The sequence below is a fragment of the Lepisosteus platostomus genome, chromosome 22, assembly GCF_059453375.1.
Source record: "Lepisosteus platostomus isolate fLepPlt1 chromosome 22, fLepPlt1.hap1, whole genome shotgun sequence".
In the NCBI taxonomy this organism is placed as follows: domain Eukaryota; kingdom Metazoa; phylum Chordata; class Actinopteri; order Semionotiformes; family Lepisosteidae; genus Lepisosteus; species Lepisosteus platostomus.
In genome coordinates, this window is record NC_142632.1 from 17,286,576 (window position 1) to 17,309,769 (window position 23,194).

General features: G+C 46.0%; 2 protein-coding genes across 3 annotated transcripts in view; one reads left to right on the top strand and one right to left on the bottom strand.

The window, feature by feature from the left end:
- col26a1 (collagen, type XXVI, alpha 1) overlaps window positions 1-13,540 on the top strand; it is a 37,828-nt gene extending 24,288 nt beyond the window's left edge. For both annotated transcript variants that reach the window (XM_088615828.1, XM_088615829.1), the window contains exons 6-14: window positions 1,385-1,474; window positions 2,601-2,750; window positions 6,740-6,841; window positions 8,114-8,166; window positions 9,501-9,563; window positions 10,041-10,076; window positions 10,939-10,995; window positions 11,266-11,350; window positions 11,783-13,540. In XM_088615828.1, the coding sequence (XP_088471954.1) occupies window positions 1,385-1,474; window positions 2,601-2,750; window positions 6,740-6,841; window positions 8,114-8,166; window positions 9,501-9,563; window positions 10,041-10,076; window positions 10,939-10,995; window positions 11,266-11,350; window positions 11,783-11,958 (812 nt within the window). In that variant the 3' untranslated portion in view covers window positions 11,959-13,540. The remainder of the gene's footprint in view (window positions 1-1,384; window positions 1,475-2,600; window positions 2,751-6,739; window positions 6,842-8,113; window positions 8,167-9,500; window positions 9,564-10,040; window positions 10,077-10,938; window positions 10,996-11,265; window positions 11,351-11,782) is intronic.
- A 1,906-nt stretch (window positions 13,541-15,446) lies between these two features.
- Window positions 15,447-22,148, bottom strand: myl10 (myosin, light chain 10, regulatory). The gene is made up of 7 exons (XM_088615842.1): window positions 21,990-22,148; window positions 19,753-19,842; window positions 19,206-19,281; window positions 18,919-19,023; window positions 18,163-18,241; window positions 17,326-17,374; window positions 15,447-15,708 (listed from the first exon to the last, which is right to left on the bottom strand). The coding sequence occupies exons 1-7, from the start codon at window positions 21,990-21,992 to the stop codon at window positions 15,604-15,606; spliced, it is 507 nt and encodes a 168-aa protein (XP_088471968.1). The 5' UTR covers window positions 21,993-22,148; the 3' UTR covers window positions 15,447-15,603.
- Window positions 22,149-23,194: the final 1,046 nt, after the last annotated feature.

Consider the following 23,194-nt stretch of genomic DNA (forward strand, 5'->3'; position numbering starts at 1 on the left):
CAGCTGGCCATGAGCACTGAACTATGGGACCTGCCAGATGTTTATGGGCTGGTAGTACTGCTAGTGAGAGTAGCACCACTCCTCTATTTGCCCGCTAAGAGCACACTGGGACCTGCTACATAAAGAATAGTCAATGGCTCTAACTAGTTTGTTTTCTAGCAGTGGTCTCTGTCTCAATATGTGGAGTGTAGAACTAATGTCAAGATGATTGCCAATTGAGCTTGACATGATTGGCTATATATTATTTTAATTAGGAATTGCAATATGGGGAGATGTACAAGCCATTTACTTTTTCTTAATTGGCCAGTATGCCTTTAAGGCATAATTAGCTTGTTTTTTTGTGAAGTGAGTTCACATTCTTTCACAGTGCATAATAAGGATCAGCTAATGGTCAGTGATTTTATTAGACTGATAACTTAATAGTTTACAGATTTTTTTATCTGCTTATGTCAAGCCAAAGTAAAAACACTTGTTTTCAGGGCAGCAATCCATTGCAGCTTTCAGACTGATGTCAGCTGAAATAAAACAATTGCTTGCTCACTCAGGGGTGGAAATTCCAGTGATACTCGAACTGTGGTGGTTAATGCTCATTTTGGTGTGCATCTTAGCGCTGGGTTTACAGTGTGACTTCTCTAAAGTGGCCCATAATAAAGTATTGATTTATTTATAAATTGATCACATTACAGGGTTTATGGGGAAAAAAGAATGCAAAGACTGTGGGAGTTTGCTGAGAGCATGTGGCGTTAATGAGAGCCATCTACACAGCACCGCACATGGCTCTACAACAGGCAAGCAGCTGTTGCTACTTCTTGTGCCCACTTTAACACCTAGTGAATGTGAAGGCATGGGCCTCTTACAGCTGAACTGGGGTGTTTTTAGCCCGTGGTCCTCCTCTGCTCTGTTCTGCTCATCTCGTAATTCAGTGGCTCACTGGTGGTGACCTCAGGACCCACAGGGTCACAGATGTTCTGGGTGTCTTCTCATCAGCTTCTGAAACATATGTTGAATTGGTGCATTTAAGCATATTACTAACAGTGAAAAGTATAAGTATTGGAACAGTGAAGTGACATTTTTGCCATGTACTGTTGAAATTTATTATTTGAAACAGATAAATATGAGGCAAAAAATATTCTTGCCTTGACTGCAATATTCCATCCTCTCTCTTGGTCTTCCTAATTATCCTTTTTCAGCTTTACATGTAATTCTGTATATATGTAGTTCAGGTGGGGAGCTGCGTCAGCATGCATAGGCTGCAAAGGAACAAGTAACAGGTTTATTCCTGCTGAAAAAAAGAAGAAGAGAAGAAGAAGAAGAAGAATCGCTCTGTTCATCGCTTTTCCCTGCCCGTTTCTCTTTGTGTCAATTTTCTCTGTGTCGTATGCAGGACCCCCAGGGGATGATGGACCTTTTGGACCTCCTGGGCCTAGGGGAGAAAGAGGCCCTCCTGGCCCATCAGGGCCTGTGGGACCCCCAGGTAAAAGCACCTCCCTGCCGCCGGTAATTGAGTCTTCACACAGCCAGCAGATTCAGCCCTTCCGACTCCAACACATCGTCGAGAGCGTGCAGACATCTTCTTTCTCTCCACTTGCCTACGAGAACCGAGAACTCAGCTTGAACGGGATACTGACTCGGGTATCTCGGGGGAACGGTGCGATAAAGCGATCTTAAAAGGTTTTGAGTATCTGTGTCCTTCTTTAAACCTTTACTCACCTGCAGTGGGCTTGCGCATGGAGCAAATGCTGACGGGCCTCTCTGCTTCCTGCTTCCTTGCATTTTGACGCCCTGCTGCAGCTGTAGTTGTGATCACTGATCTTTTTCTGAGGCTTTACACCAGAGATGAAGGCAGGAGTCACTCTGACAGTCAGTGATTGGTGACTGAATTTGCCAGGCGTTTGACTGTTGTGCTGTATGCCCTGCACACACCTCTTCTCGAGATCACAGGGTTCATCCAGCTTCTCACAGTGATGAAGTTCACAGCTAGTGGGCCCCCCTCATAAATTTCATCCTGCCGTTTTTCTTGAACTCTGACTCTAGTGTCCCATTCTCCCTTAGCTGCCCACACCATTTCCTCTGCTTAATGCAGTACGTGCCTCTCCTAGCCCCAGCACTCACCCTGCTGCTGCTCCTCCTTTATGGCCAGGATAATCTCACAGGTCCTGTGTGATGTTGCTTCACTATTTATCAACTGTACACTGGCACATAAAGCTCCATTTGAGTAGGCAGAATCCATCCATTCGTTCTCTAACCACTTCATCCAGTTCTGGAGCCTATTCTGCCAAGCAAAGAGCACACGGCAGGATACACCCTGGACAGGACGCCAGTCCAGCACAGGACACACACAAACACGGACACGCTCACACTCACACCGGGGCCAGTTTTCCCAGGAGCCAATTAACCTACAAGTATGTCTTTCTGTGGGAGGAAACCGGAGCACCCTGAGGAAACCCACCCAAACGCGGAGAGAACATACAGACTCCACACAAGTGCGAACCACTGCATCTCTGAGCTGCCCATAAGCAGGACCCTGTTTTCAAAACATGAAGCTAAGGGATCTTTAAGCTAACGGAACTCTTCCTGTCCTCCACCGTCCACACTCACAGGGCCTGAGGGCAAACGCGGACTTCCAGGTGAGATGGGCATGCCAGGCCCCCCCGGACTCCCTGGGGCCCCAGGACCCCCCGGACCCGTCGGCCCCCCTGAAATCAGCTCAGAACCTAGAGGGGACGTCCTGAGGCGCATGGCAGTCGAGTGTGAGTGACCGGCACCACATCTGCTGCGTTGGCAGAGCGGCCAGACAGGCACCACAGCTTACAGGAGTGTGCGGCGTCAAAACCCTTGCTTTCTTGAAAACGTCTCATCTGCGTGTGGCTTTTCAGTGGGGGGGGGGGGGCCCGGTACAGGTTGTGCCACAAACTCCTTCAGTCCAAGGCAGAAGGGTAACCTTGCCCGCGTCCACACATTACATCACAGCATAACACCTGTCGTTACTTCTACAAACCATTGCACCCTTTCACTTCCCGGGCAAACTCGCTTGCTCCTGCCTTATTGGAGTAGAGTGAATATGAAGATCTGTCCTTGATTGAATCGAGTGATAACTGCAGGGATGGTAGGCCAGTATCCTCTCAGTGCCATGGAAGAAGGAGAGTGCCCCGTTTCTCCATCTTTCACGTAGAGGACGCAGACGGAGCGAGCAGGTGTGGGCCTTGATGATGACAGCGCTGTAGTCAAGGTCCAGGAATAATTTGACAGCATTTATGAGATTCCAAATTGCCAAAAGGCAGAGGTTAGGAACACAAGAACTGTCTTTGGCTTCTTCAACATCCAAAATCCTTACCTATTAATTTACACATACGGGCCTCATTTGGCTAATGATATTGAGTCGGACTGTATATCCATGTGTCAAGTCTGTCCTGGGCTTTCTTGCTGGAAAAGTAATACAGGTTTGGTGTAACAGGCCCCCTGCTGCCTGTTAAGACATAGTTAAGCAGCCCGGCTGCTATTCTTAGCTTTAATAGGACAGCAAGTCTCTTTTCCAAATACTCATCTGGGTCTGAACATGAAATGAGCTGATGGAGATACACAATGTTTTGACTACTTCTGCACGTCATGGAAATAAGAAAGAATGGAGATGGTGATATCACTCGATGCATCCCTTATTTTATGAGCATTGTCACAAGATAAAACTAACCAAAATAAGGAATGCAAACTGAAAACTGTGTTTTGGATCCGTTTCACTTTGACTTTAGGCTGCTTTCTCACGATTGTTTATTGTAGAGCCGTGCCAAAGATAACCGATTTATTTTTAACCGCGCTGGAAGGCTGAGGCCTGACTTCTTGTATTTTCTCAGGTCAAGGTTCCCAACTTTAATTACAGTTTTTGTAATCCACTTTAGTGCTCTTGCATTTTACTTCTTCCCCTTGTGGCTTTTATCTCTGGGCGGCGCCCTTCGTAAACTCTTAATCGCCAAAATGAAGGATTGCCTCGAAGAGACGAACTGTCAGTTATGACATAAACCCAAGGAAACTGATTTTTTAATTAAGAGCCAAGTTTGGTCCATGTCTCCCTGTCCACTTTGTACATATGTACCAAGGCTCAGCGCAGATGTTCCAGGAGTGATGTCACCCCCTTGAATTCCCCTACAGCGGGAGACCCGGTCTTTTGACAGCTCCCAGCTGTCCAGGGAGTGGTGCTGCGTCCACTCGGATCCACCATGATCGAACCCCCGCAGAGCAGAGCTACACACCTTACACACGCTTGTAGTTTGTCAGCATTAACAGTTGTCAGGGCTCTAGGTGACCGAGACTAAGTTTCCCTGTGAGTGGGGTCTGGATTGTTACTTCCCAGCAGTCAGCAGCTCCTGTGACCTCTCTGGCCCCTGCAGGCTTTCAGCAAATGCAGTAGAGACTGACGTTCACGAGGGTTCATTGCAGAGGACTGTCATGACTAGCCAAATTAGTCTTATATCACCAAATCCACCCCAGTACCATTGCGTGATGTACCACAGTACTCATTCATTGGTTCTAAACTATTTAAAATAAAATTGATCAACTGAAAGAAACGACAGTAATCACAAGCTTGTAGTAATTGGCTGAAATAGACAACATGACCCCCGCTGACGCCCCGCTGTGATGAAATGGACAGTTAAACGGTCACTGAGCCAGGGAAGTTGTCTCCAGCCTGTCACTCGCACAGCACCAACACAGAACTGGGAACGTCTGTTACAATAGAGAAACAAGACCACGTCTCGCGTTCCTCGTCTGTCGCAGCGCAGATTTCAAAGTTGTGCTTGGCAAGCCTCTGCTCTTCTTTCATTCGAGACACCAGTCGACCAGACCAACTTACGAGTAAGTGAATTTCCAAGTGTTAAATTCTCAGATGTCCGAGATCCTTCTGTATCCAATACCTCCAGCCCTGGGTTTAGAAAGTGAGTTCAAGTGCATAATTCAGAGAATAAGATTGTGTACAATGCAGTAAAATTTATGATCTTAGACAGGAAAATGGCCTGAAATACCTGAAAAACTAACTGAAAAGGATATCCTGTTTGTTCTGCCATTTATTGCTTAAACACCAAAATGAAAAACATAAAAAATCCTTTATTATCAGTTGTCACATACAGTTAACTTCGGAACCAGCGTACTACACACTCACAGTGAGCCTGTTGCATGTAGACTCAGCAATTTAGTCCTTTTCACTTAACTGCTCTGAGCTGTTACTTGAAGTCAATTGCATTTGATGTTACTGTTTACAGTATGTACAGTAGATGCATCCAAAACTTCGTCCTCTAATTTAATGCTTCAAATCAAACTGTATAAATACATGAATACATTCATACTGTGTTTTAGATTTTTTTTTATCACAGCTCCATTTATTTTATTCACTGTTCCCTTTCCTTCTCAACAAAAGGGTTTGGTTTGTCATAAAATCCCCCCATAAAAAATTCCCCTTTACCAGCTGTATCCTAGTGTTTTGAGTCACTTCTCCAAGTCCAACACTAGAGGGCACCAGGCACCCAGCTTGGCCCTGTGCGCAGACAAGCTGTATTTAATTAGGAGGCTGGCTTTGTCTAAGCCTCAGCTCTGGCTGGAGTCAGCCTGCTGTAAATCAGTCCCAATTTGTAACCTGTCAGCACAGCAGTCTGCCTTTGGCAAACGTGGCAGCCCCCTGAGCCAAAAACCTGTTCTGTAAGAAAAGGAGGAGAAGCAAGGTTCTCAAACTGAGCCCTGCTGCTCCCAGAGAAGGGGTGCTTTCTGCAGTCTGCCGGAGTTGCAGAAATTAGCTCCAGAGGGATCGCTCCTGAACCTGTCTTCTCATTAGGCCGATTGGATGCTGGAATTACCCTGTGGCTGCATGCCGAACTTTCCTGCAGCACGTCTGCTGCTCCTGGTAAAACCCTAGAGACAGGAGTACAAGGCCTCTGCCGGCTGCTTATTCCTTGCAGTGTTTTAGGCTCAGCTCCAGAGAATTAAAAAAGGTCATGAAGTTAAGTTACCCTCTTTTTCTCTTCTCCTGCCTCATAGCCTAAAGTGCAAAGCAGCATCCAACCCATTCCTGTGTGTAAGAGCAGGGGTGTCGTGGGACAGCTCCAGTTTTACAAACACCCCCAATGGTTTTTTGGAGCAGTGTTCATAAAACATGCCAGACAAAAAAAAAACCGATTGGCGATTCCAAATTGGGTGTGCGTGAAATGAAGAATACAAAAGAGCTGAAAGAAATATTAGGTCTGCTATTTATTCTCCATTTTGAATTTGATGTGCAATCACATATACATTTTTACTGCCTGCCTAGACAGTCCCATACTTCAGATCAGCTCATCTTGCTTGTCGGGGATGCAGGCACCTCTTAGGTAGGATGTCTGTGAGTCATCAGAGAGCAACAGCAGTTCTGGGAAAATTCAGGGGATGTTTCTGTGGAAAGACAGCTGCGCTCAATCCCTTAATCTCTCCAACACATCAACCACACACTTTGCCCGCGCTCAGCTTCGCACACTTGATGAACTCGATCTCTGGAAATAACGCAGCAGTGTCACCGCTGCGTGCTCGTCGGAGAGCTCAGAGCCAGCCGTTACAGGATAGATAGTATCTGGCCTTGTTTTTGCTAGCAGCTTCTTGATAATGCATAAGGCTGGTACTCAAGTGTGCAAGCCTGTGCCTGTGCAGTGCTGTGCTGTAATGCAGTGGCACGACTCAGAGAGTCCAGACGGACCGCATGTACTAATGGGGCTGTATCTTTATCACACAGATGAGGAGCACCCACAGTTCCACCACCCAGGACGCCCCTGCCACCTCTCACCCCCAGGACCTCCTTGCCCCCCCGGCATACCTGGCCCTCCTGGCCCCCCAGGTAAAAACTGGTTGTTGATAATGGTGTCACACAAAGCCCCCGCCAGCTCAGATTTCATTCGTCACATTGACTCCGCGCTGGGCACAGGTATTCATTTCACAGTGGCAGGTAACGCCGTGATGAGCAGCTGCACTCCTGCAGTACATCCTCACCTTAGCCACACAGTGACGGCAGAGTGTCAAAGTACCCATCAGTGTTCACTTCACCCACAAGAACAGTGCAGGGCTGGGCGCTTGAACACGTCAGCACAGTGCTACCTACAGTATTAGCTGATCATTTCTGAGAGTTGAAACCGGGTGACATTTATGAAAAGCCTTGTAATAAAATGACAAAAAAAAATCGTAAACCAGCACGGCAGACAGTGCTCTTCCTAAAGCCACTGGAGTCTGAAGCACGGTGGCCTCGGCAGTGCGTTTCTCAGGACCTTCCTCAGCACTTCAGGTCTCCCTGAGCCAGACATTCCCAAGATTCTCCTATGGGGATCGAGCTGAAAGCTGATTCCTTGCCACACACTTTATTTCGGGTTTATACTCATTACACAGGAAACACGAGCAGTTACAGCAGGACCCGATCAATGAAAGGGCATTTGAAAGAGGCTAGACTGAAGCCTAATTGAAATGGATCCCCTCCCCAGCTGCATTACTGTGTTCAAAACAAATGTTCTCTGTTTTGATGTGTGTTGTGTTTTGGATTACTCACTGTTAAACAGCTAAAGTGGGTTTCAGATTACCATGTAATTGTGCTGCATTCTTAAATTCAACACATGCTCTTATGTGAAGGACAGTCCAATCACCTGGGTGAGAAAAGATGTATCGCACGTGCCGTGTATTAAATAGAATAGAGTTCTATGCTTTTTCAAACCAATTTAAAAGTAGATCAATTTCCAATCTTTCTAATTGAACTGGCACTGGCTCAACTGGTAAAGGCACAGGCCCCAGTGCTGTCTATGGTCACAGGTTCGAGGATCACTGCCTGATTCCACAAGCCCAGGTTCTGCCCCAGGTGGGGTGGGATCAGTCAGCCAGGGCTCTCTGTGACACCTCACCGGCTCAGAGGCACTTCCTCTCCTTCCCCTGTGTGCAGCTGCAGGGCCTGTGGCACCAGGCCCAGATATAATTGGCTATCCCAAAATTCAGGAGGATATAACAAAATGGTTTATCTATTTTTTTTTAAAAGATTATAATTGAACTGAAAGTTATTAGGCTCTAAGTCCCTTGACTTAGTCTGGAATCTCATTGTAATCTTACTTTCCACTGCTTCCTTGTCTCTCAGGCCCCCCAGGCCCAGTGGGGCCCCCCGGATTACCAGGAATGCCTGGCCGAGATGTGAGTACCGTGACCTGCCCCCCTCCCAGAGCGCAGCCCAGGCCTGGGGACAAGAGTCTTTCCAGCGCAGTGTGATATAACACACATGCAGCCACATCGAGTTGATTTGCTTTGATTTGCTCGGAGAATAGCGATCTCAAAATAATTCTTGGTCGAAAAGCTACATCAGATATAGTTCAAGCAGGGAGCTGCGTCAGCATGCACAGGCTGCAATGGGACAAGTGAAGGTTTATTCCATGCTGAAAAGAAAGGAGACACAAGGTTTCGGCTGTGGAGCCTTCTCCAGGTGTCACACCTTACCACACCTGAAGGCTTCACGGCCAAAACTTGTGTCTCTTCTCTTTTCAGCATGGAATAAACCTTTACTTGTTCCTCAACATCAGATATAGACTGGCTGGTTGAAAGGGCTTAATCCCTGCTCCTAAAATGTTCTGGCCAGTTCAGATGTGATACAAACGTCAAAATCATCAAAGGTACAGTATTGACAAAGTCAAATCAGCACATTTCTTCAGAATCGGCAGTGGAACATGAACCCTGAGGTCCTCCAATGATGACATCACACCAGTTTGATTTTTCACCCCTTATGTACTACACTGATACAATTAGTTTGTCTTAATCCAAGTGCATGCTTTACCTTGAATGCCAACTGCCTGCAGTTTCCACATGAAGACCTCTTATGAAGACCTTTACGAAAGCCTTCTGAAAATCTATCTATACCATATCATATGCAGTGTCCATTCCTATTTGTTTAAAACACTCTAGCAAGTTAAGTGAGAATTACCTTTCTAATTCCATGTTGGTTATCCCCTAGCCATGCAGACAATCCTCTAGTTTATTTCTGATATTTTACATATTTGTGCATTAAACAGAAGTCTATTGATTTAGAAATTAATCATTTAGATAATTGAAATTAAAGTAAATAATTTTACTATAAGACCCCTTACACTTAAAAGTCTTCATTTTGAGCATTCAGGTTTTCAATGAAATATTCATTTTAAAAATGGGTATGTGTCATTTGGTAATCTCACAAAGTGGGACACCACAGGACGGGTCTGAAGATGTTTGCAAGGCGCTGTACTTCAGGGCAGCACACATGTGCTCACAGCTGCCTGCAGTGCAATGGGTCTCTCGGGCTCGATCTGTACGGCCGTGGAAAATCCCAGTTTGGGCAGGTATGGATGTTAAAAGAATTGGAAGCTCTGAATTTTCTAAAATACTGTATAGATGTGGTCTATCTCTAAGCGAAATCCACTTTCGACATGAACATCAGCCTGCCCCAGGTTCTCAGGGTGGTTTTGGACACGTGTCTGATGTGGCTCCTCTGTTTCTTCCAGGCTGAGGGGGGCCAGTCAGGCCAGGTAGGGGAGCCAGGCCCTAGAGGAGACCCAGGAGAAAGGGTGAGAACACCTGGGAACCTTCTTATTGCATCTCTCTAACAAGCTGTCTCCTGAGACCTGAAGGATAGAGACCTGAAGCCCAGCTCCAGGGCCTCCTGTGTGTGTCTGTGGCTTATACGGGACGCTTTCAAACAGTTTGCTTGGGAGACCATGTTTTCCCCAGTGAGAGCTCTTGTAAAAGCATTATCTCCACCCCCCCACAAACAAACAGGCTACCGTGTGACCCCAGTCACGGACAGCTCTGAGGGAACCCCAGGAGAAGGAACTCTTTGATCACAGGTGTGTGAGAAGAACTGCTCAGGTCAGCCACTTCAAAAACCAGCTCAGTCGTAGCTCTGGAATACTTTGTTTTTGAAGACCTGACAACAAGCCACATCCTGTTTGAGTATGGTTTTACTTCTGGCTGGGTACTGTGCCGTTTAGGAGAAAGGAAAAATGCGTTAACTTCCGCTGACGGGGGTTTTCCACTTCTTACAGGGTCCTCCTGGATTCACGGGAGAACGGGGACAGCCAGTGAGTATCCCAGCCTTCTCCATCTGCAGAGTAAACCACGAGCTCAGATCTCAAGCCCCTCTCATAAACATGCAGACACAGAGTCATGCTGAAGATAAACCAGAGATATTGGATTACTTTTTTAATCCATTTTAAATGTGGAATTACCCATTTTTTATCTTATCTCAACCCAATCTGTATTCTCCAATTGTTCAGTAAATAATATTGGACTCGACGAGCTGTGAGCTTCGCAGCGCCCAACAGGAGAGGCAGTGCTGGGTGAAGTGTGGCGTGTCCCCCTCTGGAGTCACTGCCAGCCCCCAGTTCCCTGGCAAATCACAGGAGATCCTGGGGTCGGCCAATCCCATTCCTACCCCGTTAGAGCCCAGCCAGTCGCTCAGGGAATCTCTATTATAGTCGCCTACTGGTTTGGCCCGGAGCTGTGGTAGCTTAGACGGCAAGGGTGCCCAGTCACCTGACCAGAAGGTCAATCCCAGGTAGGGACAAGTGATGGAGCTTGCTCTAGTTCCTTCCAGACGGCTCCCAGGTCCACTCAGCCTGCTTTCCAAACAAGTACCCGGGTGTTAATCCTTCCGGAGGTAATAGGCAGGCCGGAGCGTGATGCTGACCACATCACCTCCACCTCCAGTGTCGGACGGTCAAGACAAATGGTGGCCCTTGCCCCCCATTCCCCATGGGCCTTCATGGCCTGAAAGGGGACCTGCCTAGCTACTGGTTTGGCCCACACATGACGTCAGGGGGTTAGAGCTCTGCCTGCAGAGGTGCTTGAGAACAGAGCTGCTGTCTCATCGGACGTGGTCCTCCCTCCAGTGTGCATGGTACCCCTGGGGTGCCTGAGCTGACGAAGTGCTTGTGTTTGCAGGGTGACCCAGGTCCGAAGGGAGAGCCGGGGGAACCAGGGAAGCCAGGAGAGTCAGAGGTGAGGGAAGGAGGCTTGATCTAATAAGAGTTTCCAGGAGACCCAGATTAAATGAATAGTGAAAGGACTTGTGAAACAAGTGGCCAGGTTTGTGATTTGTAAGAGTTCACCATTCATTTCAAACACTTCACTGGCTGCTCTTTTGCGCAGCAGTTTCTAGCATGAATTCGCCAAACTTGTGTGCTGTTTAAACAACCCTGAAGTGTTCTCAGACCGTTTGCTTTGGCCTTAAAAGAATACGCCAGTGAAATCCTGCTCCTCTCTCGGAAGGTGGAGGGAGTGCAGCAGATCCGAGAGGCTTTGAAGATCCTAGCTGAGAGGGTTCTCATCCTGGAGCACATGAATGGAGTCTATGGTGAGGAAGGAAGAGAGAGATGCAATTCACACCCCTACCAGCAGGGGGTATATTGTTACTTTATCTTAAACAGGATCCGTGCTTAAATGAGAATTTGCACTACTGTGCTGCTGAACTGAGAAACCTCAAAAACAAAATTGCGTTCAAACTGTGTCCCTGGTACACACTTGCACAGACATTAACACTACTGAGTAAAAAGTTTTACTTGCATTCTTGTATAATGTTATTCATGAATCAGTTCTTGAATGATCAAGCTTTATTGATTCCGAAGGGAAATTAAGGCATTAAAAAAATGTAATGTAGATGTAAATGTAAAGATGTTTTCATTCTCTTGAAAACGTTATTTTTCATTTAGGAACACAACCTGCGTGTTTTATTTTTTCTGCTATTTGTGCATATTCGGTCTCCTGCTAACCCAGCGTTTCCCTGCAGGGGTCACCGTTGAGCCCGGCTCTGGATGGGATGTCCTTACAGACTCCGCCCAGTCTCCTGCCGTTTCCACGAGAACCAAGAGGGGGGGGTGGAGCGATCTCCTTTCCACCCTTCTCCAGGGAAGCAGGAGTGCAGGTGCCCAGGACAGGCAGGGGCGGGGGCGGGGGCGGGACTAGTTCAGGTGGGAGGGGTGGGGCAGTGAGTGAATACTCAGGACACCTACCAGGCTGGGGATGAGAAGGGGGTGAGTAGGGACATAGTGCTTTACTGTTACTAGATTCCTATATTCTGTGATGAAGATTCCCACATCACAGGGGTGTCTGATGATTTGGGGGTGTCAACCAAAAAGAATAGTCTTCGATAAAGCCAGGAGGCTTTTCACAAGGATATCCTCATTTATAGAAATACATAACGTACAACTGTTTAAGCAATGTCTTTAGTGCTTTTTCAAGTAGCTTTAGCTGTTGAAATATAGTTAGCATACCTTATGTCATGTACAGAGCAGTTAGCAGCCCAGAGTAACTCTCTTTGTTTTGCTTCAGTGGTTTTAACGCAGCATTAAAGTACGTCAGACTATCGTAGCCAGTATAAGAATACTGCTTTTTAAAAAATAGTTTCAGGTGGTCATTCATACCAAAAGAGTATGAAGATAATTCCAACCTCCTTCCAGGAAGAAGAAAAAGCCTTAGGAGCTATGGTTTAGGTTAGCCTACATGGATTGGCCATCAGTTAGAGAGCTTCAGTCTCATGTAAGACAAGGAATGATTACTCATGCTGATGTGTTGTTGTAAAAAACCTGTCACATGAGGAGGCGTTGTTTAGAAACTGATAGTGAGTGTCCTCACAGCAGACAGCCCTGGGTGTTAAGTCACTGACCTGCTTGGTCAACATCAATCCTGGAACCCAATGTAGCACTGATGGATAAGAAATGTGATTCTCATCTCACATTTGTTTACTGCTTACAGCCCTTCAGAGTATAGTTATTTTTAATTTTTTTAAAATTGATAAAGTTAGAAGAATATTAGGAGATAGTTACAACAGTCAGGGGCTAAGTATTGAAAAGGCATACTTTGCAATATCATTCTCTACCTTTAGGAACTCAGATGAGAAATTTCAGATCATTGCACAATTTACCACTTACAAACTGTCAGAATCCACAATACTTGCATGCCTGTGTCTACAGAAAAACAAACCAGGTGGAGGTGTCCAGGATATGTAGCTTGTCTGTGTTTGCTGGGGAAGTGCATATGTGAAATTAAAAATCAGTTTCACCTTGAGTTCTTGCTGTTAAGATAGCGCTTAAACTTTGAATATAATATGTTATGAACATATACTGTCTGTGTGATGAAAAGTCCTCCGCTGAATTTCTTGACGGGCAGGAAAGGCAGATGAGGAATTTCATCATGTTGCTGCCTTGAACTGTATGTGCTGTCCTGGGTGCTGATTACAGTGGAATATGTGTAAATATGGGTTGTGTTTTTATCTGCACTTATTTCCGTGTAACTGAATGTGAATTGGTTCGTGACCTTTGTGTTTACCGTCAATGTGTCATGGAGTCATGGAGGAGAGCCCTGGCTGGAGCGACGCTCCGCTGGACGGTGCCTGTGTGCACTAGGTGGCTTCGCGCTCTCGGCCGGGGTGTTTTGTGTTCGGATGTGGGTTTGTATCGGGAGAGAGGCGGATGGACGTTTTTTCCCGAGCGCAGTGTGGCTCAGCGGGAACAGCGACACACCAATAAACCTGTGTGAAAGAGGGAGAGTGCTTGTGTCTGTATGACTTTTTTGCACGACTTGTTTCACCTCATGCCTGCAGGGGCTTCACTGACCCCTACCTTGGGTCTCGAGGAAAGCAGCCATGAGCTGTGGCTCTCAGTGCCAAATACCTAGTCAGGGTCACACTGTGCAGGCAGAAGAACACCTCGATCAGACTGAAATGTAGCCAATGTACTGTAGGTTACCTGTGATACTATAATATTCTTGTACATATATATTCTTGTTCACGGCTTTTGTTCCAAAAGATATAACAGTTATGAAAGTATCTGTAATAATGCAGTATTTATCACAGCAGAGGCTTCAGTATGTGTTAGAGTTTAGGTTATCAAGTTATGATCAGAAAGAAAGATTTATTAATGTAGTCTCTTTGATACTATTATGCTGGTTAAATCAGACTATATTAAGATAAATAAGAATTCAAACTAAATATGATGGTTTGCATTGGTATTGCCCTTTCCATCCCAAAGGATCTGAAATGCTTAAATTCAGGAGAGGACCTACTTCATCCACCACTGGGTGACAGGTAGCAGACTTTCTGCACCAGCAGCCTCACAATGGTGCCAGAGTTCAAGTGCCAGAGTAAGACACCACAGTGCTGAGCAGGTCCTGCCTTGCTGAGACGAGATCAGGCTACAAGGCAGAACCACAATACTGAATACAGTCTGCCTTGAAACTGACCTAGGCACATTTGTATGCTTAATTTATTTGAATTAGTCGAAATCTGTCATAAAGTTAAAGGTAGGCTTAGATCATAATCTGTTTTAGACTAATTTAAAGTCTAAAACTGACTTAATTATACAGCCTGTGTGACATCCACATAGCCTGTAAGTAAATGTGCAGAAGGTTTTATAAAATAATTTCAACCACTGTAAACATGTCTAAATGAAATAGATGGAAAACCACAAAAGCAAAAACACTGATCATGTGAAACACAGAAGGCATATGGAAATTGTATTTTGACGTCTAAATGAGATGTACAGAGTTCACACAGTGGTTTCACAACGAACTGCTACATCTGGAGCACAGACTTTTCAGAGCCAATCCACTGAGCACCAGGCATGTTGTAACACTCGGCAAAACCACAAACTGCTCGCCCATTGCAGCATAATGCACAATTTCTGAGAAAAGCAGTTTGATTTAAAGTTGCTTTGAATACAGTGGGTTCCTGCTCTGGTGTAAAACACTGTTAGCATAACCTCTGTCGTCAACAGTAATTTTAATAGTTCTGCATTTCACATGTAGCCCATCAAGACACCACCATGAATTGTACTGTACATAGTGTGTGCCTTCAAGGTTTTTTTTGACTCTGCAAAAGTAAATGTTTGTGCTAATAAAATCATAGTGGGGGGCTGTTTTCATGGTACATCAAACTGCATGATATTTGTTGCATAGCTTGGCTGTTATGCAACATATAGCTTTTAGCAACCAGTCATGAAATGGAAAGAATACTTCAAATACACAAAGTAAACTACCAGTGTGCCTAATATAGAAACATTGAAGGAGAAAAAAGCCTTATATGTCAACGTTATTTTTTCGTTCCACATTAACAGCTCAGTGATGCTACAAGCATGATTTGTTTTACATTATTCTGTTTGGAAAAATACTGGGAAACAGGATTGACTGGAACACTGCCCTGAGAGGTGATTGGCTGACAATTTAATCACTTACTGCAGATGTTGCTGCATCTGTGTCCAACAAGTTGCAAATAGTTGCTCACTAGTTTACATGGTGCGATTTATTGCAACCCTTGTTGAAGAGACCCAGCTGAAGTGTCAGCAACTAAGAACCAAAATAGAAAAAACACCTTACAAAGACAGGCAATAACTGAAATGCACATGTACATTGTCAGCTGTTGAGACATCTTGAAGTGGTGAAGAGGAAAGTCTTGCAGATTGTCTGAAAAAAAGTTTATTCTTGCAGTGAAAAGACCGGGGTTTGAAAGGAACATGCTTACATTTAAAAAAAAAAAGTTTGTTTACCCTGGCACTATTGCCAGATGGCACTATTTACATTTCAGAGGGTCACATGGGATGTGATGTCACTTCCTGTTCACTCCTGGTCCTTCTCCTCCCCGTGGGTGATGACATAACACAGGTTCTTGTAGTCCAGGTTCCCTGAGACGTCGGGGGGGAATGCAGAGAACATCTGCTGCACCTGTAGAAGACACAGCGTCTGGTGATCTGCTGGAGAGTCCGGCATCTCTGACACCCAGCTCTAGTCTTGGGGCCGAAACAAGGCAACAGTGTTGCTGAGAGAACAGCAGTTACTGCTTGTAAGGGGAGTATTTCTCCTGCTGTCTGGGGACAACATGGAGCACACAGGTTGTTTAGCTCACACAGCACTCTGGACAGAGGTCTGTACTGGAATGAGGTTTCTTGCTGATTGAGTACAGTACTTGAATTGGTTGGGAGCTCTTGGGAGCTCTGCTTTATTAGGGCCAGAAGGCCAGCATACAATAAAAAGAGTGGCCCGTCCACACCCTATCCATTTGTCATTTGCTTCACACATGCCTGTGGAAAGGCAGCAGATTGTGTGTGATTTCTGTTGACAGCAAAATGGCTTGCTACAATCACATGACCCATCGGTGAAGTAGCTGGTCCTAAAGGAACCCGGTATTTCTGTAATGATGGTCAGCTGGCTGGGAAGCCAGACATTGCATTGCTGTTTTCTGAAAAGTCACTGTGGGTCTTTTCTGAGGGTTTATTTGTTACTTTTTTCAGCTTCTTTTTGTATTTTGAATCAAAGAGCGAAGGGAAAAGGAGTGTGATCACCCTTTGACAGAGCACTGCGGAGAAGTGGGAATTCAGTTCCTGCATAAGAGAAAAACTCAGTCTGTGACTGGCTATGTGTCTGATTTAAAGATCAAAAACTTTGTTTCTTATGTTATAACATTTGGTGTTTAAACTAGGAAGTGATTAACTATGTGATTTTATTTCACTCTTTCATATTTACTGCGGTTGTCATTACTGTAATATACTTATTACTCTGATAGAACACTGAACTGTAACATTTTAATATTGTACTGTATAATTTTTTAATTTGTCATAGATGCGTAATAGTTTAGCCTTTTCCAGCATGTACTCCTACAAGCTTGAGGATTGTGGTATTAAAACCAAGTACTTTACTTTAGCTTTATCTGGTGTAAGCTCTACTTGCAAGTTCATGTCTTGTTGGCCTGTGCTCCTTAACTAGTACAGCTTCTCTGAGTTATGCTGACAAAATATACAAGGTGTCAATGTTTTCAATACTACTGCTCTCAAATCTGCCGTCTGATGCCTGCTGGCTCTCATCCAAACTTGCTGGAAGTTTTCGCACATCTGGAGTGCAAAAGTTTTATCACTTCCAGCTGTACCCAAAACATCTGGATCACACAGCTTCAAGAACAACTGGAATTTCCTCTTTGTCCTGAGTTTGACAAACTTAACCAGCCCATTCCTGGTCTCTCTGCACGGACGAATCACCCACTCCCTGTTGTTAAATGAGACCCAGAGCCCTGCAGACAGCCCAGCCCTCCAATTCCACTCCCTGTCTACATTCGTCTGCAACAACTAAGCTCTCCCTGGTGTCTGTTCCTGGAACTGCTCGATGGATGACTGCTTTTAGCAGTCTCTTCCAGGAGAGTCCAAATGGGTCAGAGACACTGGTTCAGTTTGCCTGGCCTGTGTCCTGACAGCACTTACGAATTCCTAGGACCTGGAGCCCCCTCTGTCTCTGTGCCCTATGTCAAAACCTCCCTCCCTGGGCACATTTGTCTTTCTGTAGCGGACTCACCTCCTCTGCACTGAACTTGTCCGCTTGAGTCATCAGCATGCGTTTGATGCTGGAAGGCAACAAGACGATCAGATGGTCAGTAAAAACAGTATTCTAGATCAGGTTAGTTTAACATTCTTCTACAGCGCTGGGGCCATCTGTGTCAAACGCTGTAACTCATCTCTTGGCTGTTCTACCTGGACCACTGGCCAGACTCGGGAGGAAGTGCCCTGCGCAGTGGGTTGAGCTCAGTACCGCCCCCATGTGCTGAGGACACCTGTGCCATCATCACTACAGTTACTTGCTCTATAATGGGCCTCTGCTGCAGATGCTAATTGTATTATTTTCAAGCAGTGGGAAGAGGCACATTTTAAGTCCAAATTTATTTCTGATGGGTTAGACTATTCCAGATGTTCTTTTCTTTTCCTCCCGCTGGCCATTTCCAACAATTCTTGCATCAGCATTATGGGAAATTACAGGGTAGTTTGTTTTTAGTGTCCTGTCTTTCTGGTATTTATTAATACAGCACCATAAACCTTGCTTAAAGGGCAATGAACAGCCATTGTGTCTTCTATAAACCAGAGTTTTGCAAAACCTATGCATGGCCCTCCTGGTATGAGATGGTGTATTTATTATTAATAACCATAATTATTTTAAATGTTCAAGTATTTTTGTGATTTTATGTTTTAAAAAAGTGTGATTACTGTGCACTGCAGAAATCATGTTGTTGAAAATAGTTTTGTCCACATCTACACAAGTAAAGAAAACAAATGTTTAATAGCAAACCATAGGACTGAATGCTCTGGGGCTGGGCTTGTGTTTTGCTCTCACTACTAGAGGGCAAACTTGAGTACTTACTACTCAGCGTTGATATGACCTTTGGCGTCTGGGTCGAAGATTTTAAAAGCATTCAGAATGGTTTCCTCTGGGTCACTACCTGTGAAGTGTAGATTACAGATTCTTACTCTTCTATTCTTACAGGTATTTCTTGCTCACTCTAGAATGCAGTTTTCTCCTCTAACACAAAGGTCTTAAAATGGATGTGTTGCAACACAAAGATCAGTCGTAAACTATGCCATGTTGCAGTTCAGAACAAGATTATTGAGACATTTCTGTGACACCACACTACCAGTCTCACCAGTCAGTACTTCCAGGTCAGGGACACTATTGGGTGGAAAAATAAACCTCATAATTTAATCTCCAGTCCTCTGTCCTTGACCTGCAGCACTGTATGGTCCAACGTACACATCCATACATTTTCTAACTGCTTCGTCCAATTCAGTGTCGCGGGAAAGCTGTGGTCTATCCCAGCAAGCAACAGTGGGATTCACCCTAGACAGGACACCAGTCCATCACAGGACACACACACACACCCTGACACCAGGGCCAATTCTCCCAGAAGAAACACAGGGAGATTCTCCAGACTCCACACAGACAGCACCCCAGGTCTGAAACTGAACCCAGCGCCCATCACAGCGAGGCAGCAATGTTAACTGTGCTGCCCGATGAGTCGATTCATTGTCTATGATTCACTATACAAGTAGTGAAAGGTTACATGTGTTAAATGTGACCTCAACACTGGCACTATACAGATGTTTCTAGACTGATCCTGACCTTTGAGCTTCTCTCCGAACATGGTGAGGAAGACGGTGAAGTTGATGGCTCCGGGGGCTTCCTTCAGCATGTCCTCCAGCTCCTCGTTGTTCACGTTGAGCCGCCCTGCAGAGCAAAACACACCCTGCTCATTCACTGCAGAGCACACACACACACTGCTCATTCACTGCAGAGCACACACACACACTGCTCATTCACTGCAGAGCAGCAGGGGAAGGAGGGGAATGAGCCACTGGAACAGTGTGTGAAGTGTGTGTCTGGGAGTGTGTGTGTAAGAGCGCTGTTACCCAGAGCAGCGAAGGTGTCCCTCAGGTCCTGCTTGTCGATAAAGCCGTCTCTGTTCTGGTCCATGATGGTGAAAGCCTGGAGGAGAAGAGTTGCATGAGGGAGGACTGGGGTGTTGTTGGCAATGACCGACAGACAGCTCGACCCACATTTTTAGCTGATCCACATGCTTCGCTGTCTTGGTGTGTGTGACAGGGCTCAGCACCTAACAGAAGCTGTAGCTGGTGGTTATTCAGTGGGACTTGGACGTGCAGTCAGACCCCTTACGCCAGGGGACCAGGCTTCAGACAGCAAGCTTGCTGTGGCTGCGCAGGTCTGGCGTGTGGGGCTGTGACAGCTCACAGTGGCCACTGACCTCCACACAGCCTGCAGTGCCGGCTGACATGCGATGACCTTTACAAATGCGTCAGAATGCAGCGCACTTCGAACTGGATGCGAGATCTTCCAGGGAGATTTCTCAAGCTGGTTGTCGTCGATTTCTAAAGAAGTTGACTTTTCTTTCTAACGGTAGTTGGTTCCTGACGCCTTGATGGCCCTTGCTCTGCTCACCTCTTTGAACTCCTGTATCTGGGACTGTTCAAACATGGCGAAGACGTTGGAGCTGGCACCCTCTGCCCTCTTCTTCGCTTTCTTGGGAGCCTGAAGGAGGAGGAGAGGAGAGTGGCTGTCACTTTGCTCATATACTGTGGGTATGAAGGAAGCTAGACAAGGCCTGAGCCTTAGAAGGAAAATTCCTTCATTGAACTTTTAACACTAGAGGAAACAGGCTAAAGTACGTGTCTTGAAAACCCTTTTGTTTCCTTCTTTTTTAGTGTTAATACATTAATGACTGCAGTGTAGTGCAGGATTATTTTATTTTCTGCATTACGGTCTAACACTAATTAGGGGGCTGATTGATAAGGAACTTACTATCAAAGATAATTAAAAAGAAAAAAACTCAATGAGCATTCACTGGTATTAAAAAGAAAGGCACACCTATTTTAAACAAAAATTGTATAAATCTCAATTATGTTGGTTTGGAAAAATGCAAAAGTGTAGACGTGCTCAAATAATATTTTGACTTCTGTTTAAACATTTCTTCTGAGTGCTGTATTTATGCGCTTTGTTTTGTTCATGTGGAATGTGCGGTTCTCTGAATTCCAACACCGCTCGTCGCTCTGTGACCAAAAGGGTGTGTGAGGAGCACCTCTGGCCGCCCTGTCTGTCCAGATTCTCCAGAGTCTTATCTGCAAACCCTCGGGCCCCTTGAAGTGCGAAGTTGTGACTATGTGACCTCTGGCCGGCCTGACATGACAGCTGATCAGTTAGAGGAGACGAGTGGTGGGGCAGCTGTGCTTGACACCTACTCCCTGGAACCACCAAAGTCTTTTTTTCACTTTCAGTTAACTGCTTTGGCAATAAATCACTTGACAGAAAACAGCTAGCGTTGATCAGAGAGAGAGGGGAGGTGCAAGGGTGCTTTCTGTGACTCTCAACCATGTTTTTATTGAACAAGGGTCAACTATAGTTCATTAGTGCATACTGTGCATTTTTTAATTTTCAAAATCCAGATTAGAAGCTGTTGTTATGTAAAGGTTTGACCGTATTTTGGCCAAAGAGAAATTCTGAATTTGCAAAGTGAGAGTATCTTTCTTCTACAATTTGTTCCTTTCTTTCTCCTGTTTGTGAAACAATTTGGACTGTTACGCGTTGGAATGTAACGGGGGAGTATAAACCATGACTCTCCAGCTGATCTGTTTGACCTCCTCACCTGTTTCTTCACTCAAGAAACCCTCCCAGTTTATCATCTTCATATTCATATTTACTTCTCTGGGAAAGTTGTTCTTTTTAAGGATTCATATTGAGGAACTGGATGGTAATTTAATCATGTACGTCTCGGAGTCTTTTAGGACCTGTGGTGAAACCAAATGGTCTAACATGGCTTATTGTAAACATCGTTCACTGGATTAAGGCATTGGTGGGCAGAGATCAAAATGGCGTGATGAGGAGCAGGATGCTGAATGACACAGGCGGCTCTGCTCGCTCCTCACTGTCTCCAGTCTGTCCTGACGAACGCCTGGGAAGGCACATCTGCAGATTCACCCGAAATCCTGCGGGCACTGACTGGGCCACCTTCACCTTCTGCCCTTCTGCCATGAGAAAGACTTCCCTCCAGGTCCTATGTCTTAGCAACGTGCCACGCCAGCCCCCAGGCTGATCTGTTTGTCTCATATCATCATCACATCCCATTCAGTATCCGATTATCCAGTTCAGGGTCACACAGGAGCCAGAGCCTGTCCTGGGGAGCACTGGGCACAAGACAGGGTACACCCTGGACAGGACGCACACGACAGGGTACACCCTGGACAGGACGCACAAGGCAGGGTACACCCTGGTCCATTGCAGAGAAGACACTGGAGGAAAGCCACGCAAACATGGGGAGAACATGCAAACGCCACGCAGACAGCACCCCAGGTCCAGAATCGAGCCCGGGGCTCGGGGCCTGGCGCTGGGAGACAGCAATGCTGACCGCTGACCACTGCGCCACCGTGCGGCCTGTTTTTCTAACACGCTCTTTTGTTCAGATCAAGGCGGGAAAGGAGGTGATTTCGCAGAAAACCCCCCGAAGACCAGTCGAAGAGCTTATCGCACAAACGGCACAGCGTGCGAAGCTTGAGATCCCGAGTTCGCTTCCTGGCAGCCGGAAATCGGCTCTGCTGACATGTTGGAGCTGCAGAACTAGGAATAACCCATCCCGGACCACCCTAAGACCCACACGGAAGGGAGCGATGGAGCGGGGCACTTACCATAACGATGCTGTTCCTTCCTTCTGTGCCGTGCGCCCCTGAACACACAGCGAAAATGAGCCCGTTGGTTTTATACTCCGGCGCGGTTGGCTCAGATGCATACCTGGTCTAAGTTTAGACAATGGGAGCCCAGGATGGAAAAATGCAGTAACTAGAAGTAATCCCAGGCATGCATGCTGCCATGTGGCAGACACTCCCCCTGCCTGTCTGAAGAAGAGACATGTGGGGGGATGCTGATTTAGTACGGGATTGGAAAACAAGGCACTTTGTTTTTATGATGGCGGGCTCCTGTGATTTTCTCTAACGAAGGCATCGCACACATGTCCGGGGAGATACTTGTAGTGTTGTGTGAAGCACCGTCGGGTTTAACTTCCCTAATTATAGCACGCAGTACAAGCTGTGTGTGCCGAGGAATCCCCAGTGCTAAGCCCCGCCGGTTACCCCAGTGCTCAGTTCTCATGCCTGTGTCACCGCGCCTGTGCTTCAGACTGCCAGCGTGGTTTTGCTTCGGCTTCTCTTCAGAGCATCACCTGTCAAACAGCTTGTTCCAGGAAGGGCTGTCTGTTCTTCTGGGTCTCATAACAAGAAGGGAACAATTACAGAGAAGAGGAATATGATTAATACTCATTACATATGCTTAATATGGCTCTTTTCTGGACACTCCACTCAAAGAGCTTTACAGGTGATGGGGAGGTGGGGCAGTGGGGAGGAGAGCAGAGTGATGAAGCCAGTTCATAGATGGGGATTATTAGGAGATCATGATTGGTAAAGGCCAATGGGGAATTTGGCCAGGACATCGGTGTAACACCCCTATTCTTTTTGAGAAATGCGCTGGGATTTTTAGGGACCAGTCAGGACAGTGGTTTAATGTCTCATCCAAAGGACGGCATCTCTTTTTTACAGTATAGTGTCCCCATAACTATACTGGGGCATTAGGACTCACACAGACCACAGGTGGCCTGCTGGCCCCACTAGCACCTCTTCCAACAGCAGCCTTAGCTTTCCCAGGAGTCTCCCCTCCAAGTATTGGCCCGGATCACACCTGCTGAGCTCCAGTGGGCTACCAGCTGGGAGCTGTGGAGTGATAGTTGCAGATGTTGGTCATTCTTCTATAAGCTCATTAACATAAAATGAAAGCTTGAATGGATTTACTTTACCTGTTTTGCAGAATTTTCTGATGTGTTAAAAACTAGAAGACAGGGACT

Bases quoted from the DNA above. Each gene is read 5' to 3' on its own strand.
- myl10 (XM_088615842.1), bottom strand. The intron at 19,024-19,205 runs GTAACAGCGCTC...TTTGCTCTGCAG, and splicing joins GGACACCTTCGCTGCTCTGG to GGCGGCTCAACGTGAACAAC. The intron at 18,242-18,918 runs GTCAGGATCAGT...TACACTTCACAG, and splicing joins GTTCGGAGAGAAGCTCAAAG to GTAGTGACCCAGAGGAAACC.